This window comes from Petaurus breviceps, unplaced genomic scaffold (genome assembly GCF_028583685.1).
Source record: "Petaurus breviceps papuanus isolate PSGF00001 unplaced genomic scaffold, PetGlider_PUasm1.0 90823, whole genome shotgun sequence".
Classification (NCBI taxonomy): domain Eukaryota; kingdom Metazoa; phylum Chordata; class Mammalia; order Diprotodontia; family Petauridae; genus Petaurus; species Petaurus breviceps.
The window spans coordinates 2376595-2395724 of NW_027187352.1; the positions used below are offsets into that span (position 1 = coordinate 2376595).

General features: G+C 39.4%; 1 protein-coding gene across 6 annotated transcripts in view; it reads right to left on the reverse strand.

Moving 5' to 3' along the window:
* Positions 1–19130, reverse strand: part of FAM168A (family with sequence similarity 168 member A) — a 205542-nt gene that overhangs the window by 100477 nt on the left and 85935 nt on the right. For all 6 annotated transcript variants that reach the window (XM_069070824.1, XM_069070825.1, XM_069070827.1 and 3 more), the window contains exon 2: positions 15194–15281. In XM_069070824.1, the coding sequence (XP_068926925.1) occupies positions 15194–15263 (70 nt within the window). In that variant the 5' untranslated portion in view covers positions 15264–15281. The remainder of the gene's footprint in view (positions 1–15193; positions 15282–19130) is intronic.

A 19130-nucleotide genomic window follows, 5' to 3' on the forward strand; every position in this document is an offset into this window, starting at 1 on the left:
AAGAAAGAGATGTCTAACAAGTAGGAGGTGAGCTAGGAGAGAGCTGTGTCACAAAAACCCAAGAGGGGGAGGAACTCTGCTCCACTTCTGTCCTCAGTGGGTTATCATGAAGAAAGTACTTTGTAAACTAAAAGGAATGTACAATGTAAGATGTCATCATCCCCAGTGTTGGGATGACCTGGGGAATCAAATCTGGGCTCCAACACTTCGCACCATACCCAGAAACACCTGGCCGTGTAACCTCGAGCAAGTTACTTAACCCCAATTGCTTTTAAAAAAAAAAAAAAAGATGTCATCATAACACTCCTAAGTCACAGAATATCAGACTTGCAAGGGACCTCCAAAAGTTGCTAGTTGAACCCAATCTTGTGCAGAAATTCTCTCAACATCATCCCTGATAAACAGTCAGTCATGCTCTGTTGAATTCCTCTCTAGCAAGCGGCAACCCACTACTTTCCAAAGGCAGCCCATTATATCTTTAGACAGCTCTAAATTTTGGGAAATTTATCCTTATGTTTGTTAGTTTGTTTGTTTATTTATTTATTTTATCCTAAAATGTGCCTAAAACTTTCTTCCCACCATCTCTAGCTTTATCTTCTGGAGCCAGGCAAAACAAGCCTAATCCCTCCTCCCCATATCAGTCTTTCATATATTTGAAGATAATGATAATGTCCTACATTACATCCTTTCTCCAGGCTTCACATTTATTCAACCAATTTATATGTGTATGTGTATATACATGTGAGTGTGTGTATATGTACACATACATATATGTGTATATACACATGTGTATACGTATATATACACACATATTCATTCATTTATTTGGCAGTATTTCCACTTCCCTCAAATCTTGGCCAACTATCTCTGAATGTGTTCCAATTTGTCAACAACCTTCCCAGAATGTGGAAGCTGTCTTTATCCCTATATTCATCCACTGATAAGGGGGGAGATAACAGCCATTCTAACTACTCATCAAGACTCAAACTCCCTTTCAAAGCTTAGTTACCTCCATCTTCATCTCCTGTGACTATCACTGGATCCCAGTATGAAACATAGAGGAGGCAATGCTCATTGATACTGCCAAAATACAAGTTTCTCCTCAGAATCTGAGGAGTTTTGCTTATCTTTGTTTATTTGCTACCAGAGTTCTCTTCTTTTTTTTTTCCAGAGAGGAGGGTAGGGGATATGGAGAAAAAAAAGAAAAATAGTTAATTTAAATTTTTTTAATTAAATTAAAACAATTAAATATATTTCTCCCCAATTGACTGGGTGGCAAAGTGAAGAACTCAGAGAAAAGAAAAAAATTGTTAACTTTGTGGATTCAATATCACTAAGAGCTATAGATTTTCAGTTTTCTATCCAGGTAAGAAGATCCATAAAGAAAACCTGATATGGACACTTAAATTCAAGTGCTTTCCATCAGCCAAGCAATTTTCAAGTAATCACATCTTAGACCTCAAACAAGAGAGACCATTTAAAGTATAATACTTTTGCCAGCCATTTGAAATTTCCCAAAATGAGTGGTGAATACTGACATCTGAAGTATGACATCAAGGTTTCTAGAGCAGTAGTGAAGCCTAAATGCCATTATCCTGCTGCCTAACATCAGCTTCTTTTGTAAAACTGGAAGAGAGGAAGGGCAAAAGAAGACGGGGTCAAGCATCAACTACGACTAGATATCACTAGCTGGTGGAGTTGCAGAATAACCACTATAACCACAGCTATATACAAAAGGTTAACTCAACCACATCACTGACACTGGCAGTTCACTCTCTCTCTCTCACACACACACACACACACTCTCTCACACACACACACACACACTCACACATACACACACATTTTTCAGAGCCTTTGTAATGATTTCTGTGGCCTTATAAGTACAAATCCCCAAGCTGAACACTGCCAGATTAAAATCTGTAAACAAATAAAGAAAACAAGGAAAAAAAACCAACATGGAATTAATTTTAAATACCTGAATAGGGGAACAGAAAGGAATCAGTATATAAAGGAAGTTGGCTGCCAGTACATAATCAATTTAATTCAACAAATATTTAATAAGTTTCAGCATACAAGGTGCATGATATTAGGAACTCAAAGAAAAAAATCAGCAATAAGTCATACTGCTAAAATGATTTAAGGTTTGTTAAATAGTTTCTTCACAAGAGACCTATAAGATAGGCACAAAAGTAATAGCATCCTCATTTTATAGAGGCAGACCCTCAAGGTGAGAAATGTTTGGTGACTTGGCCAGGATCACAAAGCTCTTGAGGGCCAGAGTCAGGGTCACAGGATCAGAGATGCTGTGTCCCTTTTAGTTAGTGACTACAACTTCAGAAAGACTCAAATAGTAGAGGTCAGAAAAGACAAAGCTTAGCTATCTGAGGGATAAATGCAAAATGACTCATGGGAAGAAATAAAAGGAGTAAAACTATGTACAGACTCACCAAAGGATGGTCAAAGGGTGAGGGATATGGATGGAAGCTATATTTCTGGATATAAGAGCAAGTGGCTAGAAGTGATCGTAGACAATAAAGTTGGTGTTAAGTCTATTCCCTCTGTTCTTCAAGAGTATGAGAGTCTTACAGTAGTCAATGATTATAGCAAACTACTGTTTGATAAACCCAAAGAGCCCAGCTTCTGGGATTAAGAACTCACTTTTTAACAAAAATTGCTGAGAAAACGAAAAAACAATATGACAGAAACTGGGCACAGACCAACATCTGGCACCATATGCCAAAATAAAGTCCAAATGGGTACACAATTTAGGTATAAAGGCTGATACTATAAACAAATTTGGGGAATAAGGAATACTTTATCTGCCAGATTTATGGAGAATGGAGGAATTTATGACCAAACAAAAGATAAAGAACATTATGAAATGCAAAATGGATAATTTTGATTACATTAAATTGAACTGTTTTTGCACAAACAAAGCCAATGCAACCAAGATTAGGAGGGAAGCAGAAAACTGGGAAAGAATTTTTACAACTATTATCTCTGATAAAGGTCTCATTTCTAAAATATATAGAGAACTGAGTCAAATTTACGAGAATACAAGTCATTCCCCAACTGATAAATGGTCAAAGGAGATGAACAGGAAGTTTTTGGAGGAAGAAATTAAAACTATCTATAATCATATGAAAAAAGTGCTCTAAATCACTACTGATTAGAGAGATACAAATCAAAACAACTCTAAGGTACCACATTATACCTATCAGACTGGCTAACATGACAAAACAGGGAAATGATAGATGGTTGGAGAAGATATGGGAAACTTGGAACACTGATTCATTGTTGGTGGAGCTGTGAGCTGATCTAGCCATTCTAGAGAGCAATTTAGAACTATGCCCAAAGGGCTATAAAAATGTACATACCATTTGACTCAGCAATACCACTTGTAGGACTGTATCCCAAAGAGATCATAAAAATGGGAAAAGGACATACATGTGCAAAAATATTTATAGAAGCTCTCTTTGTGGTGGCCAAGAACTGGAAATTGAAGGGATGCCCATCACTTGAGGAATGGCTGAACAAGTTGCGGTATATGAATGTAATGGCATACTACTGTGGTATGAGAAATGATGAGCAAGCGAACTTCAGAAAAACCTGGACTTACATGAATTGACGCTGAGTGAACAGAACAAAGAGAAAATTGTACATAGTAACAGCCACAGTGTGTGATGATTGATTTTGATAGACATGGCCCTTTTCAGCAATGCAAGGACCTAAAACAATTCCAAAGGACTTATGATGGAAAATGACATCCATATCCAGAGAAAGAACTATGGAGTCTGAATGCAGAATGAAGCAGACTATTTTCTTTTTTGCTTTGTTTTTTCTTTCTCATGGTTTCTCCCATTGGTTATAATTCTTCTATGCAACATAACTAATGTGAAAATGTGTTTAATAGGAATGTGTATATCGAGCCCATATCAAACTGCATGCTGTCTTGCAGAGAGAGAAAAAATTTAAAACTTGTGGAAGTGAATGTTGAAAACTAAAAATAAATTAATTAATTGAAAAAAATTTATAAATACAAAAAAAAGGTGTATGAGAGTCTTTAAGGCTCCATTTAAATATGCTTCTTCCAGGAAGGTTTCAGTAATCTGCCCTTGCTAAAAGTGATTTGTACATAGTTCTGGCCAAATCGTTCTGACTTTTGCTCAAGAAATTCAGTGAAATTTATGTTTAGATCTTATTTCTCCTTATTAGTCCAAGTTTCTGGAGCGTTAAGGACTTACTTCATTTTTATGTCAACATGTTCACTGATAAATGAACAAACTGATGATAATAATCTATCACAAGAGGAGTATGGCACTTAATTTTCAAAATATTTCCACAACAGTGATCTCATTGGTGCCTCATACCAACCCTATCTGGAGAAAGACAGAAAAAAAAAGAAATGAGAAAAGGCAAGAATTATTAGTCCCATCTTACAGATGAAAAAACTGAGACTGAGCAGTAGGAAGCAACTTGCCAAAGGTCATGGAAAAAAGAAGAATCCAACTTCATTTCTAGTTAAGAAAATGGCACTAAAATCTTGTCTAAAAGAAAAGACTTACCTAACAGCACCATATGCCAATGGTTTCATGATCTCTTCAAAGCAGGCATACCCTAAATCACTATATACTAAAACCCCTCATCTGTCAAACTGGGATAATATTACTGGCACTATATGCCTCACAGGGATTTTGTGGGGGAAGGCACTAGAAGTCTAGATCAGAAAAAGGCTCATGCTGAAGGTAGAACTTGAAATAAGTCTTGCAAGATTCAACTCTTTGTTAAGCCTTGTAAGAAAGCAGGAAGAAGGTGTGTATTCTAGGCTGAGAGACTCCAATTCTTTCTCAGACAGACACTAGGTATATGACCCAAAGCAAGTCACTTAACCAAAGTCTCAACTGTCTCATTCATAAAATGGGCATCTATTTCACAAGATTGTTGTAAAAATCAAATGGGACAATTTACATAAAGCACTTTACAAAATATCTAATATGCTATATGAATGAGCTCTTATTAAGATGTTTATTAATAGTATGTTAATCACATTCTGTCTACCAGGCTAGTTCCACTGTCAAAACAGAAACAAAGTTAATTAGATTGACTCCTTAAGGTTGGAAGACTAGTGGCTGATAAGGACAGTGAAAGGAGAGACTCTGGATGCCACAGATCTCATTCAAGACTCATAAGCCAAGGCTCAGTGGTCACTTCTCAGGAGGTTGTAGAAGGTATTCTCATTTACACAGTTGTTGAACCACAAGGCCAGTCCCTTCTAACTTTTAGATTCTGCCTCTCAGTGAGAACAATTCTTCCCTCCTAAAGGCTTACACATTATCCTTTGACTGGCGTGGCCTACAATTTTACGCCAGTGTCTTGACTTCAAGTCTAACACTTGTTTTCATATATTTTCATTTTGTGTTCTCTCTCTCCAGGTCATTCTTGGGGAGTATAACATCTCCCTGACAAGGGTGTCACCCCACTTCTGCTTGAACACATTCTCCAATGACATTACCCTGGGAGTCAGTTCTGAATGTCAGGAACCTCCTCCCAACCCAGGGCTAGGACCCACCTGCTATATAAAAAGTAGTCCTTTTGCCTGTGCCTGAACAGTGATACCTTCAGGACCATTTCTAATGAGAAGAAATTTTCCTCTATTTCTTCACACTTTCTCTTGTATCATGTTAACAATCCCCTCTAGGGGACAGTGTAGGCTCCCTCTCAATACTCAATATTCAAGAGACTGAACAATCTCATTGATTCTGGAGCTTCTTTCATGAGGCATACTCCATCACAACTCTTGCATTCCCACCTATTAACTCTTGTTCTTGTCCTTCCAAAAATTTCGCAGAGAGGGTCAGCGCAGTGTGCTAGAAGCCTTCCTTACTGTCTCCTGACATGGCAAGCATACCAGTGGGGTACTCTGGCTGTCCACCTGTCATTCCTCCATCATGTCCTTTACTCCTGTGTTTCAGAGCTGTCTGCTTATACCTATCATGTGTCTCTCCAGGCCCTCTGTGTGACGCTCATTTTTAGCTCTTCTGAGGCAGCTGTACTAAAGTATGTTAGTCTTGAAAACACAAGCCTTTTTGCAAAGCTTTTTTTACTAACTGCTAACTTCTATGAAAGTAAAGACCCATTTTTTCCTCTCAGCAGCAGGGTAAAATACACAGTTACTTAAAATATCTAAACCTCTTCAAGGTTATGAACTGGGGAAAAGCTATTGCTAACTAGCCCCAGTGCCAGCCCATGGATCAAATTAATAGATGGTCTTAAACAAAACTGCTAAAGTTCTTTTAGAATAATATTTAGTTCTGGAACCCCTGCAGACAGCTGTTGCAAAAGTCTGAAGCATTATTTCTATTAATTCTGACAAGGCCTCAATGACCAGGGGAGGAATTAAATGTGACCATCTGATGCTGCTTCTTCTTCCTTTCCCAGGTTCCCCATGGCCTTTGTATTTTGTTACATCTCTCATGTCTAATTTCATTCTTGATAGATTTCCAACACTACTGCTACCAACCTTTTTCAGCACTGGGGTCAGTCAGCAGGGACCTCTTCTACGTTTAGACACTATGAAAATGACCACAGTTTTCCAAAGTTTTGTTATTTTTCTCAGGGTTAAAATCTGTCTAGTAGGTCCACTGTCTTCTCAAAAAAGGTCTAAATTTATACATGTAGGACAATAGCTCCCATTTCCATATGGCTTTAACGTTTACCAAACCTTACAGGGATTATGACTTCCATTTTACACTAGAGGAAACTGAGGCTCAGAAATGTAAAGTGACTTGCCCACAGTCACAGATTTTAAGTGCTGGGCCATCATCCAAACCCAGATCACCTGCTCTCCAAGTTTATGAGTCCATAACACCATGATTCTCTTTCCTCTCTTCTCTCTAAAAAACATGCAGAGGAATGTCATCAGGATGGTCAAGAATTTCAAGATCATGAGACATAAGCACTGTGTGAAGGACATAGCTCTGTTTAGCAGGAGAAAACATGGTGGTGACCTGATAGCTATCTTTTTTTTTTTTTAATTTGAATGTGCTGAATTTATGTTAAATAATGTTTTTAGCTATACTAGTGACTAGAGTTGTTCATAAAATAAGATAGTTGTCTTCAAATATTTCCAGAGCTGTAATGTGGGAGAAAGTTGAGACTCTGGTTCCAAAGGGCAGAACCAGGTGCAGCAGGGAAAGTGATGGTGAGGTGAATGAAGCTCAGTGTGAGAGAAAACTTCATAACAAGCCACAGTTTATAAAAAAATGAATGAACTACCACAGGAGGCAGTTAATACTCAAGGTCTTCAGATAGAGGGAGGCTGGACCACTTATCAAGATGCTACAGAGTAGATTCTAAGTCAAGTGTGAGCTGGACTAGATGATCACTGAGGCCTCATGAAAGTGTAAGATTCTAGAACCTCTACAACAGAGACTGTGAATGTGGATACTGGACATCAGTCAGTCAATAAACATTTATTAAGTACCTACAATGTTCCAGGCCATATTGCTAAAGTTCTGGCAATAGAAAGGCAAAAAAACAGTCCCTGTTCTCAAGGAGTTCACAGTCTAAAGAGGAAGACAACATGCAAACAACTGCGCAAACAAGCTAAATACTCAGGACAAACAGGAAATAATCAACAGAGGGAAGGCACTAGAATTAAGGGGGATTGGGATAGGCTTCCTGAAGAGGGTGGGATTTTAGCTGGGACTTCAAGGAAGCCAGAAAACCCAGGAAGCAGAGATGGGGAGGGAGCTAATTCCAGGAATGGGGAGCGGCCAGTGAAAGAGACAGAACATGATGTAGGTTAAACAGCCCAGGACTTGAAGTTGGAAGACAGGGGTTCAAGTCTCAGTCACTTTACTTCTCTGATGAGCAATGGACTGGGACTCCAGAGACAAACAGTCCAGCCTAAGTTCTGCCACTCTGTTATCATTTGCTGGGCATCAATTTTTTCATCTACAAAATGAGGATTTGGACTAGGTCATCATCTCTTTGTACCTCTAAATCTATGAGTTTATAAAATGAGGATGAAAAGAGTTAATCCCTTACATTTGTTTAGTACCTCAGTTTCTAACGTATACAAAGTAAGCCCAAGGAGAATGGTATTATTCCTGCTTTACACATGAGAAAATTGAACCTCAGAGAAATAGAGAGATTTGGCTAGTTAGTAATACTTGCATACCTGTGTGCTTGATTACCTGTCTCAAATTTGCTGTAAAGATTAAATGAGTCAAGAAATATGAAAGCACTCTTGAAATAAAAGTCTGTAAAATGATAGATACTATTAGCAGTAATTTAGGCAGAGCCTTGTTCTCCTATAAAAGGATATCCAGGACCTGCTAAAAAAAAAAAAAAAAAAGGATATCCAGGACCTGCTATCTAATTGTCCCTGCTTGCTGCAGCTGCTTTGGGGGGCTTACAGGTTTCCACAGAAGATAAAGTGTCTAGCAAATGCTAAAAATAACAGGCCTTTCACTCAGTATGGCTAAAGTAACAAAATGGCAGGCATAACAAGGTCTAACTTGCGGAGGCCTGAGGAAGGAAGCAAGGATACATCTGAATTATAGTCACCAAAGGGTCAAGGATACATTTGCCATTCAGTCAGCAAAGGGTAGACGAGGTAAAATGATCTTAAGGTCACAGCAAGGAAAGTGAAGGCAAGATTGATGATGTACCAACAGGTGAACCTCCTGACCTGGTACCCAGTTTATTCTAGGTTTTCACTATTTATTCTAATTCAGTGAGGGGACACCTGGAGGGTTATCCCTCTAGGGCTGTTCCCCAATGCTAATGAAGGCAGGTGTTTTACAGAAAGGGGCAGTGTCTCTAGTGTGTCTAACTGATTGGTTTCCCATTTCTGATGTTACTGGCAGTGAGGTGCCAACTGGCAAAATTAACTGGAGCATGGAAGACTCTGGTGTGGAAGGTTGCAAGCACAGAAAATTCCTTAAAGGGCTCCTAGGAAGTATACACAAGAGGAGGAACAAAGAGAGCCTAACAATGTATGACCTAGAAAACCAGACGTTCTTTTAAACTATCACAGTAATTCTCAACAAATCACCTTTGGAAATGAGGAGACAGAACACCAAAGTGCTATCGTTCTATGTCCTTTAGGCCTATGAAGAACTGGCATTCTATATTCCAAGGTTATTTCTAGAGCTAACATTCAACATCTCTATGACACCTATTTAAAACTCAAGTCACCTGGAAGAGCAGAACTGTTTTAACACGGTTCCTTTCTTCTAAATGGTGCTGAGCCTTCACACTAACATAGAGACAATGGTTATTTTGGTTGATATGTTATAATTTGGAGACCAATCTGAAATCATTTCACTAATCCAAGGGGATCAATGACCAAAGATTCCACTTTTTAGCTGTTTGCTCATGCTGAAGCTAAGCATTCTATCCTAAAAATTAAAAAAGCATTCTATCCCAAAATGTCCCTTCCACTCCAACTTCTACCTTGTAAAATATTCCCTGGACATTTTTCTTTTAATATTTCTTGAAATACAGTATCTGAGCTCTCTTTTTTTGGTCATGGCTTTCAAATATTCCATTGATTCCTAAATTTTTCCTCCTTGATCTGTTTTTCAGGTCCTATGAAATACTGTACATTTTCTTTTTTTTTCAGCCTTTTGAATGAAAAAAACTGACCAGATCTCTTAGAACCAGAGGACAAAATTGAAATAGAAAGAATCCACTGGTCACCTCCTGAAATCCCAAATGAAAACTCAGTTTTTATATCAAAGACAAAGCCAGAGCTCCCAGGTCAAGAAAAAAACACCACAAGCAGCCAGAATGAAAGAATTCAAGTACTGAGGAGCCATGGTCATGATCACACATGATTTAACAGCCACCACTATAAAGGAGTAGAAAGCCTGGAATAGGTCACAGGGGTGGGGAACCTGGGGCCTTGAGGACACAAGTAGCCTTCTAGGTCCTTGGGAGTAGACTTCTGACTGAGTACAAGTTTTACAGAACAAATCCTTTTATTAAGGGGATTTGTCCTGTGAAGTTTGGATTCAGTCAAAGGGCCATACTTGGGGATCTTAGAGGACCACATGTAGCCTTGAGGCCACAGTTTTTTCACCCTAGACAGGATATTCCAGAAGGCAAAGGATATGAGCTTACAGCCAAGAATAATTTAACTAGCAAAACTCAGTATAATATTGCAGGGGGAAAAAATTCATCAATGTATCCATCCCTAACACTATGCAGAGTATGCCTAATAAATCCTCTCCTGAACAGAAGTGAATCCCCACCCCACCCCCACCTTAGGTTATAAAAAGACAAATAGAGGATTTGGGTTGGCCTCCCAAAAATCTCAACTGAGGAAAGTCAGAACAAAACCACCCTAGGATGTAGCTTTAATTTGGTAAAAGGACCTAGGTAAAGAAAAAGAAAAAAGAAATCTCTGCCACCCTAGACCATCACTGATACCATAGGCTCAGAAAAGTGGTTTTTTCCTGACAACCCAAAGATTTGTCTTTTTGTTTGGAATATAAAATGTCAGACCTAAAAGGGTCCCTAGAAAAACATAACACATAATGTTAAAACATTAAACACAAAATATCATTTCTAGAAGGGAAAATTTACACCCAGAATGGGAAAGAATTTTTCTAGGCCACAGAGCACAGGAGGAACCTCTGGAAGGAGACAGGACATTCCAATGACTTACTGGCATTACTACTAGTAGCTCATATGAGCACTCAGTTAAAACTATTTTTCCCAACAAACTGCTGCTGAACAATAAGATTTGCTATCTCAGTAAGTAGTGAATTTCCTATTTCTTGAAATGTCTAAGCAGAAGCTAACCGACCCCCTGTGGGGAAGGCTATAAAAGAGTTTCTTGTACTGGGAAGGAAGCTGAACTATATATACTCTCTGAGGACCTTTCTAGTCCTACTATTCTATTAATTGATCTGTATATTTTTCAATCAAGCAACAAGCACTTATTACTATTTTTCTGGAACTAAGGACATAAAGACAAAAAAAAAAAGAAAAGAAATAATCCCTACCTGCAAAGAGCTTACATCATATTAAGGAAGACATCATGTACATATAAATACATAAAAAATAAATACAAGGTAATTTGGGGAAAGAGCACTAGAAGTTGGGGAGAAAAGAAGAGATTTCATGTAGAAGGTATCACTTCAGTTGAATTTTAAAGAAAACAAGGTATGCGAAGAGGCAAAAGTAAAGAGGGAGTACATTCCAGGAATCGAGGCTGGCCAATGCAAAGGCAGAGAGATGGATCCTATGTGATCAAAAGCAAGTAAGCTAGTATAGTTAGACTGTAGTGCCCATGGAGGGGATTAAAGTAAGAAGATTAGAAAGATAAGAAGGTATCAAGTTATGAAAAGCTTTAAATGCCAAAAAGGATTTTTATATTTGATCCTTTAAGTAAAGAGAGCCACTGGAATTTATTTGGGGATTGGGGATATGACATGATCAGACCCATATTTTAAAGAGGTAGAATGATTAAGGAATGAAGAAGTTGTTTGCAGAAAGCATGGAAATTTTATAGTGACCTGAAGAATATTCAAAATTATCTTTCTGAAAAAAAATTTTTTTAATTATTTTTCTGCCATGGCTAAATAATTATTACCTATATTCAAAATATAAATCAGTCTAGGAAAGAAGGTAAAAGGAGCAAAATAGAAGGGTTTCAAAGCAAACACAAAAAAGAAAAAAGACCTAAAGAGTCAGAGGGGAATCATGATCCATGACAAGGATTTGAAGGATGGAAGGACATGAACGAAGAGAAAATGGGAAGAAGGTACCACTCAACAGGTATGAGGCTCTTTCCAAAGAAGGAAGCTACACTCTGTGAAGAGAAAGCAGCTGACTTCCAAAGAAGGATGATGTAGAGATCACCATCCATGAGGTGAGAGATCATCCAATATGGAAAAGAGGAAAATAAATAAGTAGGGTGGGTAGCAACTCCTGATTAAGGTACTGAATCAAGAAATTATTAACAGCTTTGCTCTTGGAAGGGAAAGAGCTCCAACAAATGTCAAGAAAATTCACAAATGGATAACATAGAAAACAAGGTCCTTGCCTCCAGATGTTACAGAGATGTTGCTATAAAGGAAACATACTGAAATATATCAAAATCCAGCTGCCCTCCCACAGAGACCCTAGGGCATTCAACTCTAGGCAGAGAGGACCTGAAAGTCTTTGTGACCAGCAATAAAAGATGTCTTGTGCAGCATGGCACAGTGGACAAAGTGCTGATACTGGGCTCAGGAAGACTTGAGTTCAAATCCTAACTTTGAGGCTTTATTAGCTGTGGGACCATGATCAAGTCACTTAATCTCATTGAGCCCTAACTTCCTATCTATAAAATAGAGATAATAACTACAGTACCAACCTGACAAGGTTGTTATGAGACTCAAAGGAGATAATACAAGTAAAATATTGTGGAAACTTTAAAGTGCTATACGAATGTCAGTTATGATTACTTTAATAAATCTGAAGCATCACCATTCCTAAATGGGAAGACTGACCTTCCTAAGTATAGCTGAAAGAAGGGGCTTAGCCCCTATTATGGACATCAGTGGCCATTCCAAAGTTCCCAGATGGTTCCCATCAGATTTTAATACTAAATTACTAGTAAAAGTGGGGGGGGGACACAAAATAGATAAGATACACTTCAGGCCAAATAATAACAGTATCATTTTGCTAAGTGAACAACATAGTGTTTTCCATAAAGCTCAGAACAAGAATCTGCCTTCACAGTTCAATCTATGCCCTGCTAGGGTTCAGTTCCATGAAGGGTCCAAGAGGGTAAGGACTAGGAATTGTGACTTCAACAACCTCAAGAGAAAAAAAAAAGGGAGAGTGAAAGAAAGACATCATGACTGCATTTTGAAAAACAAGGAAAGTTTTCATCACAGAAAGGTAAGAAACTTTTTACAGGGTTCTATCCACATAATCAGATAGAGGAACCAAGAGAAAAAAAAATCAGGTCCTAGATGTACTCAATTAAGGGACAGGTGGAAAGGTGTAGGGGCAAGGTAAGCTCCGTGAAGAATAAGATTATACAAACCAAAGCCCCAACTCAATATGACCTTTCTATTACCCTGGAGCTGTTTGGGAACAGGAATCCTGAGAACAAGAGGGCTGCTCCTCTCCTGGCACCCTGGCCAGGTTCTTTTTTTTTTTTTTTTTAAAGCAATCGGGGTTAAGTAACTTGCTCAAGGTTACACGGCCAGTTATTTCTGGGTGTGGTGCTGAGTATCTGAGCCCGGATTTGATCCAGGTCATCCCAACACTGGAGCCGGTGCTCTTACTCGCTGAGGCACGTGGCCGCCCCTAAGCAATTGGGGTTACGTAACTTGCTCAAGGTTACACGGCCAGGTGTTTCTGGGTGGGTGCTAAGTGTCTGAGCCCAGGATTCGATCTCCACGTCTTCTCAACACTGGAGCCGGTGCTCTTACTCGCTGTGCTACCTGGCCACCCCACCCTGGCCAGGTTCTTGAGAAGAGATATGATAACTGCCCAACTCCTGGAACTAGCCATTCCAAGGAAATATCGTTCCTGGAGGAGCCTTGGAGGGATTGGCCTCCGTCCCAGGCCTCACACAAGATATGATACTTGCTAAAAACACCTGGCAGTATGCCTTCTTTGTTCTCAGCACTACTTAAATTGTAAGATTCAGACCCCAAATTGGAATCTCACCCATGGAGGAGATATCTTGCCTGGGACCCTCCCACGTAGGACCCTGATGGCTGTACCAGGATTCCCCAGCTTGTGTGGTCAGGCATTGGTGCTTCCCCGAAAAGGTGATGCTTGTAAATATATATATCCACTATTAATCATAGTTGCTCTTATTCTGCTATCTTTAAGCCCCTTACTCTGTTATCTCTGGTTTCTTTCTCACTTGCCTATATATACATATATTATGAATAAATATTCTAAAGAAATTGCCTTGGGTCTTTCTTGGAGTGCCAAGCATTCCGTTTACGCAAATCCTGAACTTCCTTAACCGGACAAAAGGGCAGGAGGAAAGTGAGTCAGTAAACATTTATTAAATGCCTATTGCCTACTCTGTGCTAAGCACTAGGGATACAAAAAAGAGGCTAAAGACAGTCCTTGCCCTCAAAGAGCTCACAGTCCAATGGGGAAGAGGGGTACAAAAAGCAAACAAATATGTACAGAAAACTATACACAGGATAAAGAAATAATTAACAGAAGGAAGGCACTAGGATTCTGAGAGACTGGGAAAGGCTTCCTGTAGAAGATAGGAGAAGCTTGGAGGCAAAAATGAAGAGACAGAATATTAAAGGCATAGAGCCTAGGGCAGCTAGGTGGCGCAGTGAATAGATCATGAGCCCTGGAATCAGGAGGATCTGAGTTCAAATCTTGCCTCAGACACTTGACATATTTACTAGCCGTGTGACTTCGGGCAAGTCACTTAACCCCAATTGCCCTCCAAAAAGCACATACAAAAAAAAGCATGGGGGCAGTCAGACAAAATGCCCAAAGTCTAGAGATGGAGTGTCTTGTTCATGGAACAGCCAGGAGGTCAATGTCAATAGACCTAAGAGTACATGGCAGCTAGAATGTAGGAAGGAAATAGGTTATGAAGGCCTTTAAATGCCAAATACAAATACAGCATTTTGCATTTGATTCTGGAGGCTATAGGTAGTCACTGGTGTTTACTGAGTAGGGGGGTGATATAGTAGGACCTTTAATTTAGGAAAATCACTTAGGTGACTGAATGAAGGATGGAATGGAGTGGGCAGAGATCTGACACAGGCAGACCTGCCAGGAGGCTATTGCAACAGTAGAGGTGTGAGGTGACAAAGGATGATGTCAGTGTCAGAGGAGAGAAGAGGGCAAATTTGAGAGATGATGCAAAGGAAAAATCAACAGATTTTTGCAACAGTTTGGATGAGAGTGGGGTGAGAGATAGTGAGAAGTCAAGAATGACACCTAGGTAGGAGGACTGGAAGGATGGTGGCACCTTCAACAGTAAAAGGGAAGGGGGGATGAGTATAAAGGGAAATACAATGAGTTTGGTTTTAGACATGTTGAGTTTAAGATGTGTACTGGACATTCAGCATTAAATATCTGGAAGGTAATTAGATATGCAGTATTAGAGGTAGAGGAGAAGAGATGGAGAGAGTCCTTGAGCTTATTACTTATTACTTCTCAGAAGATAGGAATGACCAAGAACACTTACCTGTATAGGCCATGGTCTTGGGGTTGCCATAGGGAGCCCCAGGTTGGACGGGGCTGTAAACAGGATTCATTGTGGAAGACTGAAGACCCTGGAGGGAAAAGAAAGAAACTAGGTTGGGTATTTCAAACAATCACTATCTTAGCCATAAGCACCAGCTATTCAGTTCAGAAAACCCCTTCATACTCACTCTCTCATTAGAGTAAAGTCAACAACTCATGTTTCAATACTTTTTTAAACCTTACAAATGCTTTCTTCCCAATAAATCTGTAACATAGGTAGTAGTGTGGGACAAATATTTTACTTAAAGATGAAGAAAAGTAAGGCTCAGAAACACAGTTTGTCCAAAGTCATACAACTTGGGTAAGAACCCCAGACCCAAAGCCATTTCTTCTTAACTCAGCAAATAATAAAGGCTGTCCCAAAAGTTTTAATGATAGCTTAAAAATTCACTAAGACTTTTGGGTGTATTTTGGGTATAGAGTATTTAAAGCTTACAAAGTATTCTTCTCATAACAACCCTGTGAGGTAGGGTCTATTAAGTAGGATTATAAGATTTAGAGCTAAATGGAACCCAAGAAATCATCTAATATAGTCTATTTTACAGATGAGAGAGGTGAGACCCAGAAAGTGTCATCCAAATTCAGAAATACAGTAACCAAGAAAGTCAGGATCTCAACCCAGGTCCTCTGACTTCAAACCCAATCAGGTCCTTTTCCAGTAAACCATGTTGCCTATTTTCTGACACTGCAGCTCCCTTTGTAAGGTCTTACCTTAACACTTGATGATATAACTGCACTATGCCCTGTTATTTATCATTCAAGACAAAAAGAACTGCAAAAGAGAGTATTTATAACCTGACATGAAAATTTGGTCACATGGATTATCATCCAAGTTTCAGAACCTTTAAGAGATCCATGACTAAGCCTCTAAGAGCCAGGGTAAGGGTTGTAATCCCCAAGAAATGACAATGAGATCAATAAAACATCTATTAAGTCCTTACTATGAAGATCACCAGCCCTGAAATCAGGAGACATGGGTTTGGCTCCTGGCTCCAATATACAAGCAAGTTCCTTCCCCTACCAGAATCTCAGTTTCCACTATAAATGTGGTGAAACCATTTCTATTGCCTACCTTGTGTATTTGTTCTGGGAAAAGTGCATGGTAAACTTCCAAAAACTATAGAAATGAAGAATTAGGACACAGAGAAGGGAAAGGATATGCCCCAATCAGGCAACAAAGTTCTTCCACCTCTCAACTCAGGGCTGTGTCCCCCCATCATGTTGCCCATCCTCCTCTCCAAGATCTGACTTTATACCTATAATAAATCATAACCATTGTTTATTATGCAAGATATAAAGAGCTACTAGGGAGAGTATTTTTAACTAGACATGACAATTTGATCCCATACCTATTCATCTAAGTTCAATAATTCTTTGGTTAATTTCTCTGCATTACCAGTCTGCATTACCACTAAGTCCTCCAACAAATCTACTGAGTAACTAAACCAGGCATTCTCTGTTTCCTTCTTATCCACCTCCACAGCTCCCATCCAAATTCAGATCTCATCTCCTCCTGCCCTAACAATTACAATAAAAATTTTTTAACAACTTCCTACCTTCCCTCCAATCTTCCTACACATGGGGTTGGAATCATCTCCCTAAAGCTCAGTTTGGACAATGTCCCTCCTCTTCTCAAGAATCTGTCATGGTTACCCTTGGTCCACATAGAAGAAGACAAGACTACTCATACCAGAAGTATTTGAGGCTCTCCATGGTCTGGCCCAGTCCTCCTCTTTCCAATCTCATCTCTTCTGCATCATCCTCTATATCAGCTAAATGGCCTGGTATTTCTCAAATCTTTGCTCACACTAATCTCTCTGGCTAGAATGTTATAGGCTCATCTCCAACATTGCATTCATTCAATGAACTTTTATTAAAGTTATTACTTTAGTACTTATATAAATGAGACAGAGAATAAATACAAACAAATATGAGGTAATTGAATACAAATTAGGGTGGACACTAGGGCTGAATCAGGAAAAGTTTCATATATAAAGAAGAAAGAGATCCTGGTAGGCCAAGATGAAAAAGGAATGCATTCCAGGTACAGAGGCTGGCCAGGGCAAATATACAGAAATGGAAAGAGTGTCATAGGTTAGAAACAGAAAGAAAGTCAGTTTGGTTGCACTGCAATGGGTACTTGCAGGAGGGTTTGCAATGCAAAGATAGGATTGAGCCAGGTTACGAAGGTCTTTTAAAAATTAAACAGAGAAATTTGTATTAGATCCCAAAGGCAACAGGGAGAGCTAATTTAGTAGGGGAGTGGCATGATCAAGAAATAGCACCTGATACTAGCTGTGTGACCTTGGGCAAGTCACTTAACCCCAAATGCCCTTCCAAAAAATAGCACCTGACAACAGTGTGGAGAATGGACTGGAGTAGGGAGAGACCTGAGAAAAGGAAACAAGTGAGAAGGCTGTTGCAATAATGTAGACAAGAAGGACAGTCTGACTAAGGTGGAAGTCGTATGAATAGAAAGGAGTTGGATGCAAGAGATATAGAAAGGGGCGGCCAGGTGGCTCAGCGAGTAAGAGCACCGGCTCCAGTGTCGGGATGACCTGGAGATCGAATCCCGGGCTCAGACACTCAGCACCACACCCAGAAATATCTAGCCATGTAACTTTGAGCAAGTTACTTAACCCCAATTGCTTAAAAACAAAAAAAGAAAAGAAAAAAAGAGATATAGAGGGAGAAATAGCAAGATTTGCCATCTGATTGATGTATGGGGTAAGAAAGAGTGAGGAGTCAATGACAATGGTGAGATTATTTTTTTTTTTTTAAGCAATTGGGGCTAAGTAACTTGCTCAAGGTTACACGGCCAGTTATTTCTGGGTGTGGTGCTAAGTATCTGAGCCCGGATTCTATCCCAGGTCATCCTGACTCTGGGGCCGGTGCTCTTACTCGCTGAGCTACCTGGCCGCCATTTTGGCAATGCAGAGTTTGAGATGCCTTGTGGACATTCAATTGAAAATGTCCAATAGGTAACTAGTGATGTAGGATTGAAACTCAAGGGAGAAATTGGGGCTGCATATGTAGGAATTATCTATATAGAGATAATTATGTCAACCAAAGCTGATGAGGTTATCAAGAGAGATTACAGGGACTGCAGGGAGGAGCCTTAGAAAACATCCAAGGTTAAGAAACACTGCATGGATGATGAGCCTGCAAAGGAGATAGAGAAAGTACTTTGCTGGGTACAAGGGATACAGTGACAAAAATTACACAGTCCCTGCCCTTCCAAGGAGCTTACATAATATTGGGAAGAAACACTATATACCCAGGAAGTTAAATACAAAATATGTACAAATTAAAGATAACGTGGTTTCTACACACTCAATTGGGTATTTTACCCTACAAGAAAGTAGGGGGAAAGGGGATAAGAGGAGGCAAGACAGAAGGGAGGGCAGATTGGGGGAGAGGGTAGTTAGAAGCAAACACTTTTGAAAAGGGACAGGGTCAAAGGAGAAAAGAGAATAAATGGGGGGGTGAGATAGGACGGAGAGAAATATAGTTACTCTTTCACAATATAACTACTATGGAAATGTTTTGCCTAACTACACATGTACAACCTATATTGAATTGCTTGTCTTCCCAGTGGGAGTGGGTGAGGAGGGAAGAAGGGAAAGAATCTGGAAATCAAAATTTTAAAAACAAATGTTAAAAATTGTTTTTTAAATGCAACCAGGAAATAAGATATACAGGCAATAGAGTATAGGAATCCATCTTGCCCTACAAGAAAGTAAGGGGAGAGGTGGGGCAGGACATAAGAGAGAATACATTGGGGGAATGTATGTTTGCTATCTTGGGGTGGGGGTAGGAGAGAGATGGGGAAAAATCTGTTTAACTCAAAATCTTGTGGAAGTGAATGTTAAAAAACT